The following is a 23,306-nucleotide window of genomic DNA, read 5'->3' as shown; positions in this document are numbered from 1 at the left end:
AATCAAGAACAGTGTCTACAATGACCTGAATCATTATGAACAAGTCCCGCTCACTAAGTTTTTGAGGACCTTGTCGCCCATGTCGATGGACGTGACCTGCATACATCCCACCGCCATAGATTTCGTCCCCGTACCCGACCCATTTTCTCCCCCAAAGCAATGCCCTCACCCATATCGTTTTTAAGAGCGTTTTCTCGGTTCACTACACCCATAATCGCATTTGGAGCAGGTGTTGTCCTCTTTCCCGCAGAATGGCGCAAGTCTCGGTGGGAGCCTCGCAAACTCACCCACTTCAACGAGGAAGCTCTAGAGAAGATCCTGAAACTGGATCTCTTCAAGCAGTTGGAGAGCAACCCGAGCTACAAAATGTATTACAGCAGTGAGAGTTTCCCCCGTCAACATCACAGCAATTACGTAAGCAGGGGCATGCTCTTTGGGCCCGACCTTTTTGAAGTGGATCCCGTGGTGTTTTTGAACGAGTCAGAGGGAGAGTTGACAGCCTTCTATCATTTGGGGAAAGACCTTGTTAGTGGCGATGGAATGCTTCATAACGGCATCACCGCTACAATTCTTGACGAAGGGCTCTGTGCGTGTGGCTTCTCGCTGCTTCCTTCAAAGAGAGGTGTGACTGCAAATCTCACCATAGACTTCAAGAACCAGGCGCAACCGCAAAGCACAGTGGTTCTCAGGGCGAAAGTTGCAGAGGCAAAGGGCAGAAAGGTGGTTATAGACGGCACACTTCTGACATTCCCCACACATTTGGGCGAGAAGCCCATGGAGATTGCTTCTGCCAAGTGTGTGCTTGTGGAGCCCAAGTGGTTCAAGTACTTTCGTTGGCTACAAATATAGGCAACTTCTTTATTTGTTAGTCAACACCTGGTGTTGATGTTCTTTTGTGCATGTATCTGGGCATTGGTCTTACTACAAACGGCTGGCTTTCATGTGCCCTGCTATTTTCGCTGCAAAGGCGTCTATCAATTGACACTGCCTCTACAATTGACACTGCTTCTACAATTGGCACTGCCTCTACAGTTTACACTGCTTCTACTATTGACTGCTACAAACAGATTTCTTATTTGTGGAAAAAGTTTTCTTTTCCTGGCTTACCGATTTCCGTGAATTACTGTGTTGCTACCAGTAAACGCAGGTTGCAAAATCATGCGCACCCGCAACCCACTGTTCCAAATTAGCTAAGCATGGGCTGGGGAAGAACAATTCCATGCTAGTCCACATCCAATTGGTCCAGGCGACCGTCTATGACGCGAGTTCTACCGTAGCAATCAAGTTCTTGCTACTAATTGCTCGGTGCATGGGGGTCACCCCTCCCGGCTGAGGTAGGAATTCGCCTCCTGTATTGCGCAAGGCAGGCTAAATGGATTGCTATAGTGGCTAACTCAAGCACCACCTGGGCGATTATAAATAGGAAGCTATTTTCTTCGTGTTAATTCATTCTTTACCACACACTCAATTAACTAATTATGTCTGACGCCGGCCGCAAAGATATCTCCGACAAAGTCTCCTCCGCTGTCAAGCCCGACTCCCAGAAGTCTACTTTGGAGTTGGCTAAGGACAAGGTGACTGACACCATCGACAACTTTGTTGGCGACAACTCCAGATCCGGTGACAAGTCTTTCACTCAGCAGGCTTCCGACGCTGTCTTCGGAGAGAAGAAGTAAAGCTTCATTGCTGCACTAAACTTTTCGAATAGCTGGAATTCTTGTAAAATCAATAAACAGAGAATCATGATGCAATTGTAAGATTCGTAGCACAAGGAAAATTTGTGAAATTTGTGTAGGCTGGGAACACCCAACTCCATCCTTTGAAGGTTCTTCTCCGATTTCCTGCACACATATGTCCTAAAAGTGTATACTACGCGTCCTTTTATTTTCACTTTACGTGAACTATCATCAACAAAGATGACAACTTCAACAAACCCACAAGAACAAGCGTACCTCGACTTGTGTAAACGGATCATTGAAAATGGCGAGAATAGACCCGACAGAACGGGAACAGGCACAAAATCGCTCTTTGCGCCGCCTCAATTGAGATTCGATCTCTCCGATGACACATTCCCCTTGTTAACGACGAAACGTGTATTTTCAAAAGGAATTATTCATGAGTTGCTCTGGTTCATAGACGGATGCACGGATGCGAAGAAGCTTTCGGAGAAGGGCGTGAAAATCTGGGAGGGAAACGGGTCCAGAGATTTTTTAGATAAGTTAGGTCTCACCGACCGCCGCGAGGGTGACTTGGGCCCGGTGTATGGCTTCCAATGGCGTCATTTTGGCGCTGAGTATAAGACTTGTGACGACGACTACACGGGCCAGGGCTTTGACCAGCTTCAGGATGTGATTCACAAGTTGAGGACAAACCCATACGACAGAAGAATCATCATGTCTGCGTGGAACCCACCTGATTTCGCCAAGATGGCATTGCCTCCGTGCCATGTGTTTTGCCAGTTTTATGTGAACTTCCCTAGTGGCCACCCTGATGCGAATTCTAACAAGCTGACCAAGACTGCCAGGCCGAAGCTATCCTGCCTCCTTTACCAAAGATCTTGTGATATGGGTCTAGGCGTTCCTTTCAACATTGCCTCGTACGCTTTGTTGACGAAAATGATTGCACATGTAGTGGATATGGACTGTGGGGAATTCATTCACACTTTGGGCGATGCTCACGTTTACTTGGACCATGTCGAGGCATTGCAAACACAGTTACAGAGAGAGCCCAAGAAGTTCCCCAAGCTAGTGATCAAGGATTCCCGCAAAGCCGAAATAACAGAGATTGATCAGTTTAGGTTTGAGGATTTTGAAATCATTGGCTACGAGCCTTATCCTGCCATCAAAATGAACATGAGCGTGTAATCTTTACTTTTTACACCAAATTAGACTGCCGTCTTGCGCCTCTTGCGCCGACCTGTTTCCCTTACCAAGTCGTCTGGCTCGACGAAGTCAAAAACCGCGTCATCCTCTGACTCTTCCTCGGCATTTGCTTTGCTCGTGATGTTCGACAATGGCTTTCTTCTCGTCTGACGCCTAGTCCTCCTCGCAGGCTCTATTTTGATTTGCTTTGGCGGCGACTTGCTTCTTGTACGAGTATGAGGAGCATCTAACGTCGGGATGTTTTCAAAGTTACCTGGTCTTGAAGGTGAACTATTTTTGGCGATGGGCGGTGTCAAGTTCGCATCAAGAACTTCGAAAAGGTGTTCATGATTTTGACTCGCATCAGCAATAGACGGGTCTCTCGAAGCATCTTCAAAAATCGTGATTTTGGTTCCCAATTCAGGAGCTAGGCGTTTTCGAAGCAGCGTATCTTTCACGGAAATCGCCGTCGACTCCAGTTCCGAGCTCCAGGGCCTCGAGTTTGGAGCTCCCCATGGAATTCCCAAAGATGCTTGTGGTTGTGGTGGTTGAGACATCATTGTCGAGCTGGCAGTGATATTTGCTAATTTATCATTGGTTGGAAGGCATGCTTCTTTCCTGAGATCGTTAATGGCCTTAGCCGTGTCGCTGACCTTATGGAAGAAGTTTTTCTCTATTTCCTCTATCCTTCTTAGCAATAGAGATTCCGAAGGATTATGTAATTGATCCTTTAAGGTGCCAATCTCTTGAACAAGCAACTCGTTACGTTTCTGTGACTCTTGGATCGTGACAGCCATTTTATCGACTTTGGCCTTGAGAGAATCCAACTCCGACAGCCGGGTTTGGCTGTGGTATTCTTCGTGCATCAGCTGCCGCCTGGCTTTTTGTCGGAAAAATTCGTTGCTTACAGACACTCTTGCCATATTATATATAAATTGTAATTTATTGCTGTGAATCTCAAGTGTATTCCTCGCAAGGTAAACATCGGGACTGCATATAATCAGGCGAGGTTACCTCTTTCCAGAGACGATCATACAGTTCTATCAAAACACTAACCTCCCGATTTCAATCCTCTATGAAAAGTTCCGTCCAAACTGCAATAGAGAAGAAAAAAGAGGAACTTCTGCAGCTCAAAGTGCTCAACAAGTACACCTATGATCTCGTATTGCAGCTCGAAGAAATTCAGGAAAAACTTCAAACCATGGGGGAAGGCGTCGAGAGCGTCGCACTAATCTTGTCCAATTGGCAGAACGTTATTAACTCCATAAGCCTAGCGTCGATGGGCGTCATGAAGTATAGTGCCAAAGACTATGAGGAGCAGCATCCCTTGCCAGAAACTTTGGTCAGGATAAAGCTAGATAAAGAATCTGGAGAAGCAGAAAGTTAACGCGTCAGCGCAATTACATCAGCTTTAATGCTTTCAACCCAGAGTTTCAACGACTTCTCTGTGACAAGTCTGTGGAGCTTTTTCTCAATGGCATCACCGCCGGGGTTCTTTTCAGCATTGCTCAAAAGCACATCGAGATACTTGAAATGCTCGCTATTTCCTTCAAGTTGTGATAACGTGTGGAAGAAGATCGAGTCGCGGACTTTGGCCTTATTGACATCGTCAGTGTTTTCGCTCGTGTCTGTAATTTTGTCCCAATCATCAGTCGTGGTCAATAATCGCAACCATACTTTTGTTGCTTGTTCCTGGAAAACTAGATCATTTTCAATGGTCAGTGAAACTTTCAATGCATCGCTGAATACCAGCTTCAATTGACCAATTGGTTTGACACTTGTGAGAATGGCTATGAGCTGTTCCTTTGTCAAGACCTTTTGATTAGCAAATCTATCGAAGAAAGAGCTGACTTCTTCTATGGCACCCTCCCCCAAATTTGGATTGACAAAGTTTTGCTGAAAGTACTCCATAGTTATTAATTCTTTTTTGTTTTGAACAAACCCTGACAAAATCTCATGTAGGTGATTTTGTATCCGAACAGCCACAAGATTGTTTTCTGTCTCAATTATAGAGTACTCGAGATTCATCGCGTTTGGTGTTCCGTGCTGATCAAACTTTGCGGCAATTGCAGTTAACTTCGCCAAAGAGAGACATAATTCACGATTCTCTTGATTATCCGTTTCCTTCCTGGAGGCGAGTGAGTTGAGAACTTTTGATGCGTTTTCAAAGTCTTTGCATTGCAAATGGTGAATCCATGCGACCTGGGCATGTCTTTTAGAGTTAGCTCGCAAAAATTGATCAAGATACTTGTTGTCTTTATAGTTGAGTAGAATACGCTGGACTTGATCCGCCTTCATGTAATGTTCAAATAATTTGGATGCAAACTCGTAGCCATGTACCTCAATGTATTGATTGATCTGATTGTCAACCACATCATTTGGAATACTATCGCGTTCGGTTTCTAAAATGTATGCAAGCGAAAAGAAGTCTTGGAACTTCTCAGCAATGGCCTTCGCCTCTTCGACGAGTCCATGCTTCAACAAAGCCGCAATCCAGACTTTGCGATTCGTTCTGTACCAATTGACGTAGGATGCAAGGTTATGATCATCCTTGTCTTGCATTGCTTGAATTGCTCTTGTGATGGTGTAGTAAAGCGCCTCACACAAACTAACTAGATCCAATCTATCTTGTGATGAGAAGGTGTCAAACGCCCGACTAGAAGAACCATAAGCTTTCTGGAAAGCTGTACAGGCGACATCAAGTAAATCAGTTTTGTAAAGCCAGTGCTTAGTAGGCTTGATCTCAGGGACGTCTGACACGTATCTAGCTTCGTTCTTCAACACACCTTCATATAAAACGCCAATAAGAATCTTTATCACAGTACGGTCAGAATAGTTGGATGACTGCAATGATTTGAGGAGCTCAGTCGTCAAGATGTCGATTTTTTCCACTTCATAGGTGAAGAACGATCTCACAATATCTGTAGAGCTAGCAACATAACGTGATTCTTGGATGATAGTAGTGATTCTCTCCTTCAAAAGAGCAGCCTCGGCAGATCCAGAGTCAATTAGAGCCCACAAGTGTTGAGCAGCATCCAACTTTTCGAGAGCGTCAACAATCTGCGGGATCACTAGGGGCCAAAACTCCACAAAGTTGCCTTGCACGAACACAACTAGTTCCCGTAGAGCATTAGCTCTCGTCAAGAGGGAATCCCTTGTAGACGAAAATATTGGGGGAAGCGACGAGCTCAGTGAGTTCATCACTTCATCTACAATACTCTTTACCCCAGCATTCACATCCTCCAACAGGTAAATAGGGTCAACATCAAAGTCCATAGCCTCAGACAGCCTGTAAAAGACAGCTTGTTGCATGTGAGACTTGAGCAAGTATACTGGATCAGTAGGGTCCCTTACTTGCTGCAGCTTTGATTGAGTGGTCTCTGGGAACCTCTCAACCCTCAAGACACCATAATTCTTAGTGATAAGAACAAGCGACGGGTTTGTTGATTTACCTTCTAAATTTTCATAGCCAAGACCGACAATTTCAACAGTGGGCTTGAGCTTAACAACGTCCTCCCATTGGGGTTTGAAGTACGTGAAAGAAGGCTCACCCAGGTCGTTTTGTTGAAGAAAGGGAGTGTTCAAGTCGGTCATAATAACGGAATTACCCACAACGACAAACGCAGTGGCACCTGGACTGGGAATAAAAAGCTGAGGCTTTGTGTCTTCTTTTAAGGAAGGAGTTTTGGGTAATTGATGAGAGCCATACAAAAGGACGCCACTTTGATCGATCTTCAAGGTGACCAAGAGCAAGATGATCTCTGCTGTGCCGTTGATAAAGCTCTCGACACTGACCAAAGCAGTGTGCAAGTTTTTTGCGCCAGCAACATTGAGATTCCAAATCCCCACAAACTTGGTGTTGATGAGGGCTCCAGGAATGATTCCGTCAATATTATTCTCCAAATAGGGGGTTAAGTTATAATGGAGAGTTTTCTTATGGTCAACAAATGCTCTTCCATTGGCGAGATTGCAGTAAAACTTCTTATAGGTTCCTTTGGAGTCCTGAACAATGATCTCCTGCTCGTTGCCGTTACTGCCACCCAGTCTAATATTGACAATCTCATCTCCAGCCTCGGAACCTGTTTTCGAACTGAAAAACGAGAAGAGTCTCAGTGCCCTCAGTGGACCTGTGAGCTCTACTGTCGACAAACTTGGGCTTCCCTGGACATCTCGAAGACTCACAAGCACCACCCTCTTGAAGTTCGTAGCAACAACTATGCCCGCAGGCTCCACATTCTCGGCTAAGGTAATGTATTCGCCATTTTTAAGATCAACTCTCGTCTCGATGTTTGCACTGTTGATGATGCCAAGCGCTGGGGCGTGTTGCACACTTTCGTAGAAACGTACTCTACCTTGTATCGTCTCAATTATCACCAAACCAGGATCCATAGTCACAGGTCCAGAGGGTCTGGTCAAAATAGCAAGTGTCAATTCTTGGCTCTGGGCATCGCCAAGTGGAAACTCAAATGTGAGCGGTGAAGTATCTGTAGATCTATATGGCCAGACATTGATAGCTTTGGGTCCCACAACCAAGGCGAATTTTGTGGCATGATCGGCGTAGCCGTTGAAGATGATTTCGTCAGCCCCGTCCGCGTCCATAGTCGACTCTAGAAGCACAGGCAACGCCGGAAGCCGAGAAACACAGTATTTATCATTCTTGGTGAGTTCCCAACCGGCAAAAGCTGTGGTGTTGAAGAAGGACGTCGATTGAGCTGAGTCTGTAGTAAGATCGACATTTGAATATTTCACAGACGCCAGCGACGGGTCCCTGTCGAATTTTCGGGGCTTGAACATCCTTCTGTGTTGCAGTATTTGAATATGTTGTGGTGATGAGTGTTTTAGCACTTTTCGCACGTGATCTGGGTAGCATCTATCACCACGTCCAGTGCAAAGTTTTACAAAGTAGAATACAAGTAATTGGGGGTTAGAAGGGTGTGAGCCTATTGAGGTTCCTAATTTTTGTGCTAAAATAAGAGATGCGTCTTTATTCCAGTGATAGCACTGACAAAACCACGAAGGACGGTGTGCGGTGCATATAGCACACAACAGCACAAGGACGTCTACTACTATTTCATACGAAAGTTACAATTCTAAGTCGATGTATTTTATATGAGTAAGAGCGGGTAGCAAATGAAAATCCCAAGTCAAAAGCCTACTTAAAGCAACCTTGCTCACTTCATATTTGCAACCTTTCTTCCTCCTGCTAAGTATGTTACATTTATGTACAGCGTCGCATTTTGCAGCCACCAGACACTCTACCAAAACAGAGCCTACCAAAGAATAGCTGATGATTACTCAGTTCTTTGCTTCTTCTCTGCTGGCTCTTCGATGTAATCCTCCTCGTCGAACTCTGTTTCGTCGACCTGGTCATACTTCAGCTTGAGACCCTTCATCTTCCTTGTCTGCAACTTGCTCAAGTCCTGGTTGCCCACGTGGATCTTGGCCACCTTATCACCCATAGAGTCCATCGTAACATTCTTCTTCTCCTTTGGCTGGAGCTGCTTGGGTTTGGCAAGCGCCTCCTTTTCGACCTCTGGCGCAGGAGTCAATCTCCTGCCGATCTTGAAGTCAAATCTGGGGCCTATTTCGTCCACCTCAACACGGGGCAACTTCTGCCCACTCCTGTATGACTTCAACTTGTATACTCTGAAATGCACTAGTGGTAACTCCTTGGAATTTGGGTCCTCGATTTCGGCAACGGAGAGAGAGATGATGTATTGCAAACCCGCCACGTCCTGAAGGTCAGTCTGGTCACCACGGTAAAAGTCCATGAACAATGACTTCACTTGCTGATATACTGGATGGGAGTCGAAAGCAGGGCCGTTGAATGTGAACATTGGTTTGAGACCAATATTAAACGTGAGCTTCTTGAATTCGGTGATGAGCTTGTGGTTATTTTGAATCGATAATTCGATCATATCATAGACTGCGTGATTGAAGAACCTAGTGAAAACAAGGGTGTTGGGTCTTTTCTTGTTGGATGTGGAGAACACCATCAAGGAGGTATCGTTCTTCTCGGAAAAGAATTCGAGGGTGGAGGCATCCTCGAAAGGTCTTACTTCATTCTTCTTGGTGAACATTTTGGCATCGGGTTTCTTCAAGGCCATCAAGTCCACCATGGCATCGTGTAAGAATTTGTTGCCTGTGGATCCAGGAACAAAAAGGGCACTTTTTGTGTTTTCCACAAGTTTCGCCTCCTTGTTAGCCAACGCTCTCTTGGAACGGGCGTTCTTTGGTTTGCTATCAGTTAGTAAATGTCTTTTATCGTGAGTATTTCTTTTACATACATTGTTCTGATCATGACGATAGAGTAGTAAAGATGCTCATCGAGAAAATTACCATGTAGATGTAGGTCGCACACACAGGTTTGGGGACTGGAAAGGACCCTTCCGCATTGATGAGCATCATGATGAGAAAAAAGATGAGTGGAACAGAAATCAACATGACTCAATCGTTGTTGGATTTTGATAGTGTCTCAAACTTTTGGCTTCATAATGCAATAGGCAGCGAATCTCACTTTCATGGGACTACAAGTTAAGCCGTGCAAAAGGTCAGAGAGAGGCGATTTGTCTAATCAGACTCTTCAACGTAAATATAAACTTAACGCAACTTGACCAGCATCCTTAAATCGATTCTTTTGGTTGGATTTGGTGAAGAAGCAGTAGCGGCTAAAATCTTGATCAAGGCATGAAGGCAATGATGAAGTATTGAGATGATACATCTCCTTGACGGAGGAAATCAATGGAATTCTTGCTTCTGATTATTAACCAAATGGCTAATTAGTACGACTAGACCAATGCAGTTTTTGGTTCTAAAACTACCTTCTTCAAGACAGTGCACGGCAAATTGACTCTGATTTCTGGTGTCCAGGAGCTCATTTCAAGGAATTCTATGGCACAATCACCTGAGATTACGATTACGATTACATTTTGATCCTTCTATTTCAGACATCTGTTTCCGTAAGGCTAAACCACTGACTTCCGGAAGAATACTCTAATACCGCTCATCCAATGGCCGCTCAACTCTGAACAACAAGCATTCAACTGTACTCTACAGTGTATCTAAGCTATAATTACAAACGTCTCTCTGCGTTAATTTAGTACTGGCTTATTCTCCTTTGTTCTACACATATACTTTTCATCAATCCAACTTTCACCCTTTTCTATTGGACAATTTGCACTTCTCCGAGTAACTCTTCCAAAATTCAACTCATATGTTGCATTGCTATAGTTTCTCAACTTCCCTATCTGAAGCCTCCATTTACCTACCTCTTTTCGCAGCCAAAACTATGTACCAGTCGTGCAGGGTCTGGGGCACCCGCCAACTTTAAATAGAGCACCGAATCCGCCCCACATGACTGCAACTCACTGACTTTTCCAACATATTTCTCGAGCAAGCTAAATATAGAGCCTGTTCCTGGTCCTCTATTTGTTTTATCTTTTCTTCAGACCGATCTTATCTTTGACTTTCCCATGGTATGTACAGCTCTCATCGCAGGGAAGGGCTTGGTTTCTTTCTGGGCTTATACACAGGAGATTGCGTAAAGACGCTTTTACAATAACAGGACAAGTCTACCCTTTATCCTGGTCACATACTACTTGTCTACCTAGACTGTCTTACTCTGAAGGCTCGTCCACTGCACGTGCACTTGCCACTTCTTCATCTGGGCTGTAAGCAGCCTGTCATATTTATTTTTTTTTGGTTGTCCATGAGCACTCAGAAGGACAAAGACAGAATCAGCCCTATCAGCTCGTCCGAGTGTCTCAGTGGCTCCTCGAGTCCTCGTCTCATAAGGCCTCCTGGACTCGTGGTGGGCAAGAAACAGCGGTCTTCTTCGATGAACTCGATCGGCTCAACCCTCCGCCCACCAAAGAAGCATGTCCATCATCAGCCTCGAGCTGCCTCGAAACTCCATAGTTTCCATTGACGATAACTACATTCGCCCCACTCGCAACAACAGCACGGCTAGCTTGAGCTCGATGGGCCCAGCAACAGCAGCAGCGTCTCCCTCGGAAACTCCTAAGGAAAACTATGTCATTTCCAATAGACACAAGATGCGATCCAAGAACACCACCTCAAGCGCCATTGTCTCGGACGAAGACTCCGAGCTGGAGTTGTACATGGTCCATGGGAAGATGAAGTGGCGTCGTAACTCCAACGAGAAGGCCCAGAGGGTGCTGCTGTTGTCGAGTGTCAAGAAGGACTTCAAGTTCAGGTTTGAGAAGAAAAAGGCCGCAGGCCAGCTGGCCTCGTCGACGCCTACGCTGACGTCAATTGCTAGCCAATTGGAGGATTCAATGCCCTCTCCACACTCTTCCTTCTCCCACGATGGCTTTCTGCTTCCACATCTGCATCATCATAATCATAATCATCACCTCCCAGCTCCCCCTCCACTTCCCCAGCATGCTATACCCCTGCATCCCTCCCCTCAGCATATAAACCAGTCACCCCCTTTACAACCACATCTGCCAAGCACCTTATGGACCCAGCATAATGCTCATAAACATTCCCAGTCTCCTGGGAGCCTGAGCCCTGAAGAGTCAGACGTTTCAGCCTCGCGCAAAAAAGCTCGTAGCTCCTCAATTACGCAAACTATGTTTCTAAAGCGACGCATGCTTCTTTCTAAAGACCTTCAATTGGAATTGTTGGAATCGAGTCTTTCTCCCAACTCTGTTTCAAATACTTTGAATTCGGACACCAAGTTCCCATCTCCGTCCCTGCAATATTCTCGCAAACCCAATCATATCATTGGAGATGAACCCATTTCTCCCCAACTGTCCCTAAATCCTCTTCGAGCGCTACGGTCGCCGTCTCCGCCTCCTCATGGTTTTCCTTCTCTGGAGGTTTCCAGCATACGTCTGCAAAACAAGCTTATAACTGAACTCAACAGAAAATGGAACAAAGCCACCATGGAGATGACTGAGAAACGCCTTGATTTAAAAGACCCAACCACTGCAACCCCGTCGAAAAAGAGAGACCGCTCAGAACTGGTGTCTAGCACGGATAGTTACGCCATTCACTAATTTATTGTGTGCATGCATTTCCCATGTTGATGCCCCGTATTTAATATAATATATACCCGTGCCAATTGCATCGAAAACCAGGTGATTCAAATCTAGAGGACGACCTCGTCATCTTCATGTGCCTTTAATTCACTGAAGAAGGGTAATTTTAGCAACTGAGATGCACTAAGTCGCTTCAGCGGATCCATACTAAAGCATCCATATAGCAATTGTAACAAATGCTTGAGATCAGTATAACCTTCTAGTTTTTTCCTGTAATCTTCATACTGATTGTCAGTGACGTCTGATGTTTCAATTGTGGGTTTGATCAAGACATGCTGCCTTGGATCGAGATATGCAAGCGTGTCATGAATAACACTATCAGTAGGGATACTCTCATTTTCTTTCTCGTGGTGGAGAACTGATGACAAGAACTTGACAAGGTTTCCGTTGAAGCTCGTTGCCACTGCGCCTTGCAAGTTGACTTCCAACCCACACCCATGCAATTCGGCAGCTTTTTGAAGTTTATCCTGGCCGAAGATCAAGAGAATTTCTATTAGCGCGTCAATGTCGTCTGGAGAGTTGAAAAGAGGAAATTTCCTGGAAATCAACGAGAGACCGATGACACCGGCGGACCACACATCTATTTTTGTGGACTGGTTTGTACACTTAAGAAGAACTTCTGGCGCTCTGAAGCCTCTTGTGCCAGCTCTATTTGCCCGTCGAGGAGGACGTTGATCTACCTTAGGATAAGCAGCCTTTATATTGAGGCGCTTTGTCAGAACTCGACGCAAAGACTTTTCTTCGGATAGACATGGACACGTGTTGGCTGATCTTGAATTACTCAGAGAGTACGCCAGGGGCATTTTCTCGGCCAAACCGAAATCCACGAGTACTCCCTTACCCTTGAATGGATCGTACAAAAAATTTGTTGGTTTCAAATCACGATGCATGATTCCTTTGCTGTGGACGAATTCGAGCCCTTGAAAAAGCTCCCACATGTATTTCTTTATGCCCTTGATGGGGATGTCTCTGTAAAAATCCCGGAAGTCAGCATGCTGGTAATAAGGAAGAATGGCTAGGACCTGGTCTTGAAGACGTAAAATGTCAAGCAAAGGAGCAACATGCGAGTTCCCACTGAGCATGTAGAGAAGGTTAAGCTCGTTGTAGATTCTGTTAGGCGACGAAGTCACATAGATTTGCTTGAGAGCCACCAACGGGTTCTTTCTCTTTGGCTTTTTGCTTCGTTTAGATGGAACTTTTTGAAGTGGAGGCGACTTCCACATCTGAGAACCAAGTAAAACGGCTCCATTGACAGCCTCAGCCTTGTACACGGTAGAGAACGTGCCCTCGCCGATCTTGTCTATAAGGCGATATTTCTCTGCCAAAACGGGGAAAGATTCCTCGAGTTTATGCATTTCCTCAAGCACTTCTAAGGGTATGTTTTCGTCATCCTCTGCGGGTTCAGATACATTTGTTTCAACATGTTCCTCAGGTTTCTTCTCATCAGGCTTCGTCTCCGAGGGCGTCTTCTCGCGGGACAACGATTTGAGGTTTTCGTCACGAATAAATCGTGAGTCTCTTAAAGACAGTGACTTGTTGGAATTTGGCTTTGATTTCCTTTTAGACACCCTATCGTCAAAGGGATCCGAGCTCTGGCGTTTCTTGATACGGTGATCGCTGTACAGCTCAGTACTTAGCAAAGCCAAGTTCGACGCGTTCTCGTCCACCTCTTTTAGAGGAGATACGCGCTCACGAAGCTTCTTAAAGGTAGTGAGGCCCTCCATATGACAGCGGTGGCGTGGAAGATGTGGATCAACAATTCACAAATTTGGGTATGAGAACGAAGAGTGTTTTGGTGAAGCGTGTATAGGTTAGCGGTAGATTTGCACGTGCCGTTTATCACGTGTGAGTGTTTGGCAGTTATCGGCTTCACCAGTTGTCTCTACATTTATATATAGAACGCTTAAAGTTTTCTGCGTATACCTTCAGATCAAGTAAGTGTATTGGACAGTCGTTTTTGTGTGTGCTTCGAAACACTTCTACATTGGATGTCACGGGCAATCTCACAAAGGGTACCTGACAAGAGAGCCATATTTCTGCCAAAGAGTATTGTGGCAGAGAGAAGAGAATAAACGAAGCATCTTAATAAATCTTTCATATCCGTTCTATATCCGTCCTTGATGTCTCACTGGGCCTCACCTACGAAAATGGCTGCGAAATCCTCAATGACAGGCATCTTGTATGGTGTCATCAAATTCAAAAGAAAAAATTAAAAAAAAAAAAAGCAAACCTCCAATTGCCTCTCAAATTCTTCTTATAAGCTAACACGCTAGATAACGAAAAATCACCTACCTTTTAAAAATATGAATATTAAAGGTATATGATTTCAGCGCTGGCACTCCAAGAGAATGCGACAATGTCGCGATGTCGCAATCTTCTGCTACTCACTTGGAAAAAAAAAAAAATCTCTAGTGAAAAAGTTCCCTCTCTCCTCCAATGTTCTCTGCCCTGACAATTCGTCCTAGCGGCGCTCGCTCCGTCCAAGCGGCCCGTGGATTCAGACGTAAGAGAAAGGCAGACTACTTCCGTGTGCCCGAAGGGTTTCTCCCTAAACCAGACCCGAAATCCCACGATGGACCCTTGAAGAGGCAACTTAAAGTGTTTCTTGGTCCCAAGAACATCAGAGGTGAATACTATACAAACAAGTACTGCTATCCTCCTCAGAACCACCAGCCCCTGTACATCGATGAAAACAACTTCCCTAGAGTCACGCCAGGCGTTGAAGTGTTCCAGAGGAATCCTTCGAGAGACCTCTCCAAGTTTCCTTTCCCACACAACAGGCATACCCAGACGGCCCAGGTAATTCTGGAGGACATGAAGCAGAAAATTTTCTCCGAAGTGGTGGAGAAGGGCGTTCATGTCCAGGAAGTAGCACATAAATATGGCATTCGTCTTCCTCGTGTAGAGGCGCTTGTCAAGCTACAACACATTGAGAGACAATGGAGAAGCGAGGTATGTACACAATGATTTTTTAAATCCTTATTTTTTGTTTGATGATGAGATTAGCTTTGTTATATTCGATTAGTCTTTAAGACCTCCATATGGTTACACATTTGCTCCTGACAAACAAATACTAATTTGCAACATTTATACTAACATCCAGAACAAAATCAATGAGGACCTTGACAAATTTTCGAAGGTTATGAACAGAATGTTCCCCTTATTCTACCCACCCAGAGACAAGGATAACTTGACGGAAATTCCCACCCCAGCCAAGACATTGCACCAGAGGTTCTTGACCATCTCTGAGTCGGAACCATTTGGTCCCGTGGACGCTGGTAAGATCTTCGGGCTTGAGCCTGCTCAAGAAACGCTTAACAGCTTGTCTGAATTCAAGGAGGTGAGTGACATGCCCAAAGTGAAACAAAACGAGGTTGTTGTCGGTGTTCAGAAACAAGGCGACGATACCGAGTTCAGATTCACCAAGGCCACCGCGGGCGAAGTTGGTTACAGGTACGGTGCTTCTAGAAGAGACAAGAAAAGAGACAGGGCCGTGGGCTTCGATAAACTTGGTCGCATGGTCTACACTGTATAAATTAGCTTGTAAATATAATGCATTGATGAACTGAGGTAGGAGCGTAGCACCTGAACGCTATGACGTAGGATAACTACGAGGTTGAAACAACCAAAAGGCACATTCGCTGCAAAGAGGTTGACAGCGGTTTGTCTAAAAGGCTATTTTTAAGGTATGTTGATTTCACGTTAATTTTGCTACCTATTGGAAGCATTCCATACTTTTTTGTTGTTCTGGCCTAATGGCTGCGAAAAGTCCTCCAAATCAGGCGCACCTTAGTGATGTCTAAACATAATACAAACAGACCTGATAATACTTCTAGCATCAGCGTAGAATAAAGATTGAATTTGATAGAGCTGCTTAGATTATCAAGTTTATGACCATCAACCACTTTACAAGAAATCGATGCCGGATTTCAGGTGGACCCACCACTTCTACTCGTAGCCTCGCTTCATACAAGTGAAGGTCCCAACATATCAGAACACAAATACATAATAAAAGCAACATGAGAGGCCCCCAGTAAAGGAAATCAAGCAAAGTAACTTATCAATTCCAATTTATTGTTTTCTCTTATTAAATCTCCATAGTCTCTTACTTGTCCTGTCCTGTTCCTCGCACGACCAAAGCTCGTTTTTCTGACACGTCCTGATCAAATCACCAAAACCGTATACTGCTTCCACCATGTTGGCCCGTGTCATTGCGCTTGTGGCGCTCGTGCAAGTGATTGCTGCGTCTGCGTTGACGTTCAACTTGCCCGCCAAGGAGAAAGTGTGTTACTACATTTTCACCCAGAAACCGCGTACCTCGGTCAACTTCTACTTCGCTGTTCAGTCAGGTGGTGACTTTGACGTGGACTATGAGGTCAAGGGCCCCAACGGCCACGTCATATTGTCAGACACGAAACAGAGACAGGGGACTTTTGTGTTCAATGCTGATGTTGTCGGCGAGTACGAGTTCTGTTTCTCCAACCAGATGTCAACGTTCGCAGAGAAGGTGGTGGACTTCGAAATCAAGCACGAGGGCGATGCTCAGAGCCAATTCAGAGCATCCATGCCTGCTCCCAGCAACCAGAAACCACAACAGCACGTGGAGCGCATGAAGAGAACCGCTGACGAGATCGACAGACAGTTGGACGAGCTCAAGTGGACGTTGCAGTATTACAAGACGAGAAACAACAGAAACCAAGCCACCGTGCGCTCCACAGAGTCCAGAATATACTATTTCTCCATTCTAGAGGTGCTTTTGATGGTTGGCATGGCTGCTTTGCAAATTGCCGTGGTGCAATACTTCTTCAAGGGCTCCAGAAAACAGCTTGTCTAAGTACTTAGTAAAAAGAAAAAAAAAAACTAATACTTTTCGTTTCTATTATACATGTAATTACCCATTCCCTTCACTGACCAATTGGACAGTTTCTTAAGTAGTCGACCTTGTTCTTCAGCACTCTTACCGACTTGAGAAAGATCTCTGTGGGCAGCATTGCGCCCGTAGACTCTACGTTGAAGATGAAATGGTCTCTTCTTCTGCCTAGTTTCACCTTCGATGCTAAATCATCGTGTCTCAATACTTCTCTTGACACGGTATCCTTTCTGGCGTCTTTCACGTATGCTTTGCCCAGTTCATCAATGCCAATCACGCCAGATGGGAAACATTTTTGAAATTTTTTGGCCAACTCTCCCTCAATGGGTTCTTTGATATCAATAGTAGGCATCAAACGGTACGAAGCAGTGGAGACTGGGGAGAACTTGGCGTGGTCGCTACCAATACCCAACACACAATGTACCCTCAAAGAGATCTCCTGGCCCGGTCTCAATTTCGCAAGCAAAATGTCAGGGTCACATGGCTGGACCGGTCTGTCCTTGAAGAGCTCCACCTGACGGCCTTGAGGCTCGAATTTAAGGTCTTTGGCGTAGACGTTCAGATTTCTATAAAGCACATTAGGGTCCGTCGCATCAGCAGGAGCATGTGGGTTGCGGGTACAGCTGACGTCCAACGACATGACGATGGTGTTTGTGTCGTTGAATCTTTCTTTCTCGTCAACTGAAGGGTCGAGCCACACCAACACATCTGGATCCACATCCAAAGGAATGAGACCTATCCTGTGTGCGAGGACCTCATCTTGAATGACAGAAGTATTATTGAACACATAAACTGTTTCCGCTGCTACGGAAGGAACTTCTGCGATCATGATTCTTCTGAAGGCATTGGCTATCGATGTGTCAATGTTGATCAAATCGAAGTTGGCGTTTCTGCCTGCAATGTATTGGACGTTAATGTCGAACTTAGACTTGAATTTTTCCATATCCCATGCATTATCTTCGTTGGTCAGATGACCAGGAAAATCCGTAGATGTGGTGTTGGTGACACGATTGTACTCAATACCCACGATGTTTGACATGATGCTGGCGGCTCGAATGGATCCTAGGTATTGAAGATGCGATGGGTAATTTTTTTGTTATCCATCCTCATCTCCAACGAGGCATCCGGATGCAGGAATGCTGGAAGTTAGGCAAAGAGGAAGTTCTTTACCGACATCTAAGCTGGCAAAGAAATGATTTGAAAAGCTGCAAAAGTGTCGAATGTTGAAAGCTTGAGAGTTCTAAGTTCATGGTGCGCTGTTGTAATGAATCTCTGGATACGTTGAGGTCATATCATTGTGCACTGATTTCGCAGCCAACCCAGCCTAAGGAGCTCAGTTTGACGAAATTGGTGTGGCTATACTATGCTTTCTGATAAGATTCTGTCCACATTCCTCAGACTTTCAGAGAACCCGCAGGGAATCGGACATTATCAATTGGATGAGTTATGCAGTTTCTCAACAACTCTCCTCTAAGTACCACAGAAACTTCGAGTGGTTCAAAATTCTATCCTCGTCTAGGTTAGGATCGACATGCCCAAAGAGACTCTAGTTTACATTCGTTGAAGAAACCGCCTCCTTCATACTGAACCAAACACGAGCTGCCTTCCAGTAAACATCAAGTTAGAAAAAAAAAAATCAGTTGCCACCAATCCTGTTTCTGACACGAGTAGTTTAATTATGCTAATAACTGCGAAAGCAGCATTTGAGGGGCTTGTCCGTCTCTTCTCGGTGTAATCGGCTGCTCGTTCGTCAGATCTTCATTCCATGTATTCATCTCCCAGAGACTGCCCAGTCCTGTCTCGTAAAACAGTAGCGTTTCTACTATTCCCTGGAAGATGTCTAGCGCAATAAGCGACACGTTCCCATTGTAGCCGTCACCCTCGATCTCCAGACGACACGACGTGTCCTCTTCGCTGATCTCCAACGGCCTCGTTTTGAGCACCGCCGAGTCGTCAGTGCAGCACATGAGATGGTGGTACACGATCTGGATGAGCGTGATTAGCATGTCAAGAAATAGAAGCGCTAACCGCAGCTGGGGAAGGCGCTCGCCAATGAACTGAAGGGTCATGCCTCCGTACAAGTATCCGTCTTCCGTGATCAGTTCAGTGTAGACACCAAATAGAAGGTGCTTTAGCAAGCAGATGACGTTAACGGTGAGAATGCTGGTAAGAATGAACTTTTTCATGCGTTTTTTGGCAACGTCGCTGACAGTAACCGTTGGAGATGGGGTGGGATAGGGGTTTGAGATGCAATAGTGGATAAATGCTCGTAAGGCGGCAAACAACATCAGGATGTCTCTGAGGTAGATGAGGCCAATGACAACGTAGCCTATCCCATCCACAAGTTGCCTGAGGTTGGTGAGGAAATGCTTCTTTCGTCTATATAGTAAAGAGGCATTATTTATGATGGTTTCCTCCACAGTGGGGTACTGCTGCACGGAGAAGTCCATGGGAAGAAGGAGTGTGGAGGAGTATGGAGGATTATATGTGAGTTCACTAGATCCAGGTAAGCCTTGGAAAGTGTTGATAGCGAGCATTGGGCCTAATCCATCTTCGCGGATGAAGATGGCTGCAAACGTTATGTGCACTTCTGGTGGCAGGGTCCTCGTTACTTTCTGAACCTGATGGCCTTAATAAGATCGCCGCCTAGAAGTTTGATTTGGTCTGTGATACTCTCCTTATTTAGCGACACTTCGTCCTTTTCGTTCAGCGGCTTCACGTCCATGGCCAAGCTGACCCTGAATTTCTTGTTGCCAGTGTTGGGTAGATACACACCACACACAATATTCTCTCCGTCGTAAAGAGCAGCACACCTTCTTGCTGAGAAGATGATCATGTTTCCAAAAGCTTTATTGAGCTCCTCTACGAGCATCGCAGTCAAGTCATACCGCGACGTGATGTCGTCAGGGAACGAGGTGTAATTACCAGATAAGTTCTTGTAACCGCCAGTCTTCACCACGCCAGACGATTTAGCAATGTCCGACTTACGCAACTGGATGTGGAAATCAAAGTCGTTCAACGCCGGTGTGAAAATGAGCTTGAGTGTTTGGTCGTCGATATTTTGCTCCTTCACCATGCGCATGGCAGCTCTTGCAAGAGCAGTGAGCCTACTGGCGATAGGCAATGTCACATCGCTTGACCACAAGATACCTGAAGGGTCATCTCTTGTGCCGACGAAGAATTGTGTTTTCATAGCAGAGGGGTCATTTTTGCGGATCGTTTCAAAGTTGGATTGGATCACTTGGTACGCTCTGACGGTAAGCTTATCGCTTAGTTTGTTCTCGAGCTCATCCGCAGCAGAGTCCGCACGTTTAGCAAGGTCTAGAATGAGTCCATCGTCTTTCCAATTCCAGGTGGCAATGAAATCAAGTACTTGCAAGAAACCTTTCTCTACCGAGTTGGGAACTGTATGTGGGGCGGGATCCACGAATGGCTTCATGGCCAAAAGCTCCACGAGCTCATCATTAAAATGATTAAGCAAGACTTGTGAATCAAGCCATTGCTTGAATAATCGAACAACTGGAGAATAATACGTGTGATGTGTTGCCAAAATGCTGATAGTGCGGGAATGCTTCACAGAGCCCAAGTATTTCTGATTAAATTTGAGATAAACTTTTTGCACCATAGCTTTCTGGGCACCAGCATTTGAAACAGCACGTAGATAAAGGATCTCATCTCTTTCACTTAAAACCCTAAACCTGAACCCATACCCACCGGGAGTAAGCACATTCATCAAAGTGATGTCTTCCATGTATGGGATGGAATCGTCTTTCGTGAGGAAGCACTTGTATGTGGATTCTTTATTCAACGTCTCACTTACCTTGAGCAAAAAAGCTGTTTTAGTCTTTTCCAAAGCTTTTATCTCATCGGGCCACCTAGAAGAGCTCTCAAATTGTAAGACAAGATCATTCCAGAAGTCGGGATTTGAAACAGCGAAGGGAACAGGCTGCAACATTGAGGTATTTCTCAACGATGGTGATGCCGGCAATATAGATTTCACGCTCAATGGAAGCTCCAAGTTGTACATGACCTTGCACAATTCCTCAAATGATTCTTTTAAGAGCGTGAAGTTCGCTGCCCCTGTCACTCCTTGGCCAGATGATGAGGCTGCCAGTGGAACCGGAAGCTTAGCGTTGAATTTGCTTACTGAGGAAGTAAGATGCTGGGTAATAGTAGGATGAAGGTGCAAGCCTAAAGCGTAATGGATTATAGTGGATGCCACAGGTTCGTTGTTCTCTATGCTCCAGACCACACAATGTTGAATCGTTCCGTCTTTGAATCTTCGAAGAGATGCCTTAGAGCCCCAAAATGAGCGGAATTTCGCGGCAGCCTCCTCATCTGTATCATTGGGACCCTTAGTGACGATCTTATCGCATTCGTCGGGGTTCAATTCTATGCCAATTAAGTATGTGTCGCTATGCTGAGTAGATGGCTTTCTTTTTAGAAGGGAAAACAAATTGTTGACTTTGTCATTGATTATCTCAATGCTGGTTGCCCTCTCGCCTAAAGCGTTCTTTAAAATAATGTAGATCTTGTGCTTGATGTAATTATCGAAGGTCACAAAAGTGATTTTCTCTAAGGCACCAAAACTGTCGTGGAGCTCCTCAGGTATGGTGAGTCTAAATGTTAAGTCGTACTTCAACACATCTGGACCAGTTCTGCGCAAGAACATGGCATCAAATCTGTCGTAAACGACGTCATTAAGCAAATCAAACGAGTGAATGGCATGCAGACGCAATGCTTGATAAGAGGATTTGGTCATTTTCCATAATATATTGAGCTTGATGTTCTTGTCAAATATGGTTGGAGTGTTAAAACCAGCCTCAGGAACATACTTCGATGCGCTGGACTGGTCCAAGTCGCTCGAGAAGCTCAAATACCCAGTCAACAAGTCCATAGTAGCTAAGTATTTGATGGCACCCTTGAACAACTGGTATGAGGAAAATCCGTAAAGAAGGATCTTATTACCGCTGTTGCCACCACCGTTGAGAAGTGCAGAAAGTAGTATAGCGAATTCAAAGTGGCCAAAACCTCCCGTATTGAGAGAAGAGCCAAACCCTCTTTGCTGTAACCACAACCTTCCCAATGTACAAGCATCCTTAAATGCCTCAGCGGACTTCTTGTTTCTGTACAAGTACTTGAGGTAGTAGTCGTGAGTAGTCATTGAGACGACAGACGAGTTATAGTATGGCGTGGGAGGAAGCTCTTCGATGTCGCTTTGCACTCTGATACAATTCTTATCTGGTAAAAGCTTTTTTGTGTCAAACACACCAAACGGAAGTGAGACAATCAAATTAATTGTGAATTTAGTTTTGTGGAAGCACAAGTCTTCCTCGTTGTCCGTCTTGATCGACTCAAGCTTGATAACAGGACAAAGGACGTCATCATTGAGGAAATAATAAGACATCTTCACAGGCAAGTTTTCTTTTTTCGTAAGCAGAAGTAAATGCTCAGCCAAGTATGCCATGTAGAAACTTCTCTTATACAATGCTCTGTAATTTAAGTAGTCCTTGGGTGAGAGCAACAGTTTGGGCATAACAAGCGAGATATCTATACCCTGACCGTGCTGCGAAGCGATTCCCGTTTTTAACCCAAACGAGCCCACCAATGCAACGTGCTCTGGGGGCAAGTACCCAAATTTATAGTTGACCTTTGTGGGTTTCGGGTCAGGGAACGGAATTACCAACTTCTTACTGTTGATCTTTTTCTCTGCTTCTTCGAGTGTGAGCTGTTCTGTAGCTGGGACCTGAGATATACAGTGGTGAAGTCTATGGAGGGCCTTTTCGATCCGGGCCACGTGAGAGTCCTTGATCTTGACTTCGCTGACAAGCTCGTCGATTTGTAGCTTGAAGATGTTCGATTTGAAAAGCTCTGCTGTTTCACGAGCCGTCTGGACGTCTTGAGCAGTCAACTGAGACTTATGCTTTTTCGATGGTGGCTCACTAGATTTGTGTTCCTGCTCTTCCTCGTCCTCTTCCTCTTCAGAGTCAGCCCCAGATTCCTCATCACGCTCATCCTCACTGACAGGATGATCCAAACTGGAGCCGTTCGAAGCCTCGTGATTGGTTAAGGGCTCAGCTTCCGTCGCCACGTTGGCAGCAGACTTTTCGAGCTTCCTTTTGGCCATAATGCAACTGTGTGGGTATCGGATATACGTGATGAGGATGGAAAAATTGTAGGTGATGGAGGTAGTCAAAGTCACGTGACAATTGTACAAGTAGATGGTTTGGGTGAAGAAATCGGGAATTTTGTAGGAAGTTACGGTGGTGTCACTTTCTGATGTACTAGAAACTTCTTTTTACGTCCCCGAGCTCTTGGTAATGATGGCGTTGTGTTGATGAAAATGTTATATACGAGAAATTGAGAATGGGTGCAAAAAAAGTGCTGGGTGGTTAGTGCCGTCGAGACAGATTTTTTTAAACCATGATTTACTCAACACATCGTCACCTTGATTCTTGAACATTCACAGTATACTCTTTAATTCAAGGTCATTGAGTTTCCCATTTTCGC

At 45.1% G+C, this 23,306-nt stretch overlaps 12 protein-coding genes across 12 annotated transcripts; 5 read left to right on the top strand and 7 right to left on the bottom strand. All coding sequences in view use genetic code 12, as the record gives it.

The window, feature by feature from the left end:
• Positions 1 to 159: 159 nt before the first annotated feature.
• On the top strand, positions 160 to 1,676 carry CJI96_0003809 (uncharacterized protein; the record flags this gene model as incomplete). Its single annotated transcript, XM_029037045.2, has 2 exons — positions 160 to 832; positions 1,516 to 1,676. 2 exons carry the CDS (start codon positions 160 to 162, stop codon positions 1,674 to 1,676), a joined length of 834 nt encoding a protein of 277 aa, XP_028888101.2.
• A 240-nt stretch (positions 1,677 to 1,916) lies between these two features.
• CDC21 (thymidylate synthase) lies at positions 1,917 to 2,864 on the top strand (the record flags this gene model as incomplete). Its single annotated transcript, XM_029037044.2, has 1 exon — positions 1,917 to 2,864. One exon carries the CDS (start codon positions 1,917 to 1,919, stop codon positions 2,862 to 2,864), a length of 948 nt encoding a protein of 315 aa, XP_028888100.2.
• Positions 2,865 to 2,884: 20 nt separating this feature from the next.
• On the bottom strand, positions 2,885 to 3,658 carry CJI96_0003807 (uncharacterized protein; the record flags this gene model as incomplete). Its single annotated transcript, XM_029037043.1, has 1 exon — positions 2,885 to 3,658. One exon carries the CDS (start codon positions 3,656 to 3,658, stop codon positions 2,885 to 2,887), a length of 774 nt encoding a protein of 257 aa, XP_028888099.1.
• A 586-nt stretch (positions 3,659 to 4,244) lies between these two features.
• Positions 4,245 to 7,655, bottom strand: CJI96_0003806 (uncharacterized protein; the record flags this gene model as incomplete). The annotated part of the gene is made up of 1 exon (XM_029037042.2): positions 4,245 to 7,655. One exon carries the CDS (start codon positions 7,653 to 7,655, stop codon positions 4,245 to 4,247), a length of 3,411 nt encoding a protein of 1,136 aa, XP_028888098.2.
• Positions 7,656 to 8,152: 497 nt separating this feature from the next.
• Positions 8,153 to 9,162, bottom strand: RPF2 (rRNA-binding ribosome biosynthesis protein RPF2; the record flags this gene model as incomplete). Its single annotated transcript, XM_029037041.2, has 2 exons — positions 8,153 to 9,101; positions 9,149 to 9,162. The coding sequence occupies 2 exons, from the start codon at positions 9,160 to 9,162 to the stop codon at positions 8,153 to 8,155; spliced, it is 963 nt and encodes a 320-aa protein (XP_028888097.2).
• A 1,576-nt stretch (positions 9,163 to 10,738) lies between these two features.
• Positions 10,739 to 11,884, top strand: CJI96_0003804 (uncharacterized protein; the record flags this gene model as incomplete). Its single annotated transcript, XM_029037040.2, has 1 exon — positions 10,739 to 11,884. The coding sequence occupies one exon, from the start codon at positions 10,739 to 10,741 to the stop codon at positions 11,882 to 11,884; it is 1,146 nt and encodes a 381-aa protein (XP_028888096.2).
• Positions 11,885 to 11,976: 92 nt separating this feature from the next.
• Positions 11,977 to 13,650, bottom strand: CDC7 (serine/threonine protein kinase CDC7; the record flags this gene model as incomplete). Its single annotated transcript, XM_029037039.2, has 1 exon — positions 11,977 to 13,650. One exon carries the CDS (start codon positions 13,648 to 13,650, stop codon positions 11,977 to 11,979), a length of 1,674 nt encoding a protein of 557 aa, XP_028888095.2.
• Positions 13,651 to 14,362: 712 nt separating this feature from the next.
• CJI96_0003802 (mitochondrial 37S ribosomal protein mS45) lies at positions 14,363 to 15,461 on the top strand (the record flags this gene model as incomplete). The annotated part of the gene is made up of 2 exons (XM_029037038.2): positions 14,363 to 14,878; positions 15,030 to 15,461. 2 exons carry the CDS (start codon positions 14,363 to 14,365, stop codon positions 15,459 to 15,461), a joined length of 948 nt encoding a protein of 315 aa, XP_028888094.2.
• Positions 15,462 to 16,121: 660 nt separating this feature from the next.
• Positions 16,122 to 16,760, top strand: CJI96_0003801 (uncharacterized protein; the record flags this gene model as incomplete). Its single annotated transcript, XM_029037037.2, has 1 exon — positions 16,122 to 16,760. One exon carries the CDS (start codon positions 16,122 to 16,124, stop codon positions 16,758 to 16,760), a length of 639 nt encoding a protein of 212 aa, XP_028888093.1.
• A 70-nt stretch (positions 16,761 to 16,830) lies between these two features.
• Positions 16,831 to 17,835, bottom strand: RPC40 (DNA-directed RNA polymerase core subunit RPC40; the record flags this gene model as incomplete). The annotated part of the gene is made up of 1 exon (XM_029037036.2): positions 16,831 to 17,835. One exon carries the CDS (start codon positions 17,833 to 17,835, stop codon positions 16,831 to 16,833), a length of 1,005 nt encoding a protein of 334 aa, XP_028888092.2.
• A 637-nt stretch (positions 17,836 to 18,472) lies between these two features.
• Positions 18,473 to 19,246, bottom strand: CJI96_0003799 (uncharacterized protein; the record flags this gene model as incomplete). Its single annotated transcript, XM_029037035.2, has 1 exon — positions 18,473 to 19,246. One exon carries the CDS (start codon positions 19,244 to 19,246, stop codon positions 18,473 to 18,475), a length of 774 nt encoding a protein of 257 aa, XP_028888091.2.
• Positions 19,247 to 19,404: 158 nt separating this feature from the next.
• UTP22 (rRNA-processing protein UTP22) lies at positions 19,405 to 22,923 on the bottom strand (the record flags this gene model as incomplete). The annotated part of the gene is made up of 1 exon (XM_029037034.2): positions 19,405 to 22,923. The coding sequence occupies one exon, from the start codon at positions 22,921 to 22,923 to the stop codon at positions 19,405 to 19,407; it is 3,519 nt and encodes a 1,172-aa protein (XP_028888090.2).
• Positions 22,924 to 23,306: the final 383 nt, after the last annotated feature.

The sequence above is a fragment of the Candidozyma auris genome, chromosome 4 (assembly GCF_003013715.1).
Source record: "Candidozyma auris chromosome 4, complete sequence".
NCBI classification, from domain to species: Eukaryota; Fungi; Ascomycota; class Pichiomycetes; order Serinales; family Metschnikowiaceae; genus Candidozyma; species Candidozyma auris.
This window is presented reverse-complemented; position numbering and strand designations above follow the sequence as displayed.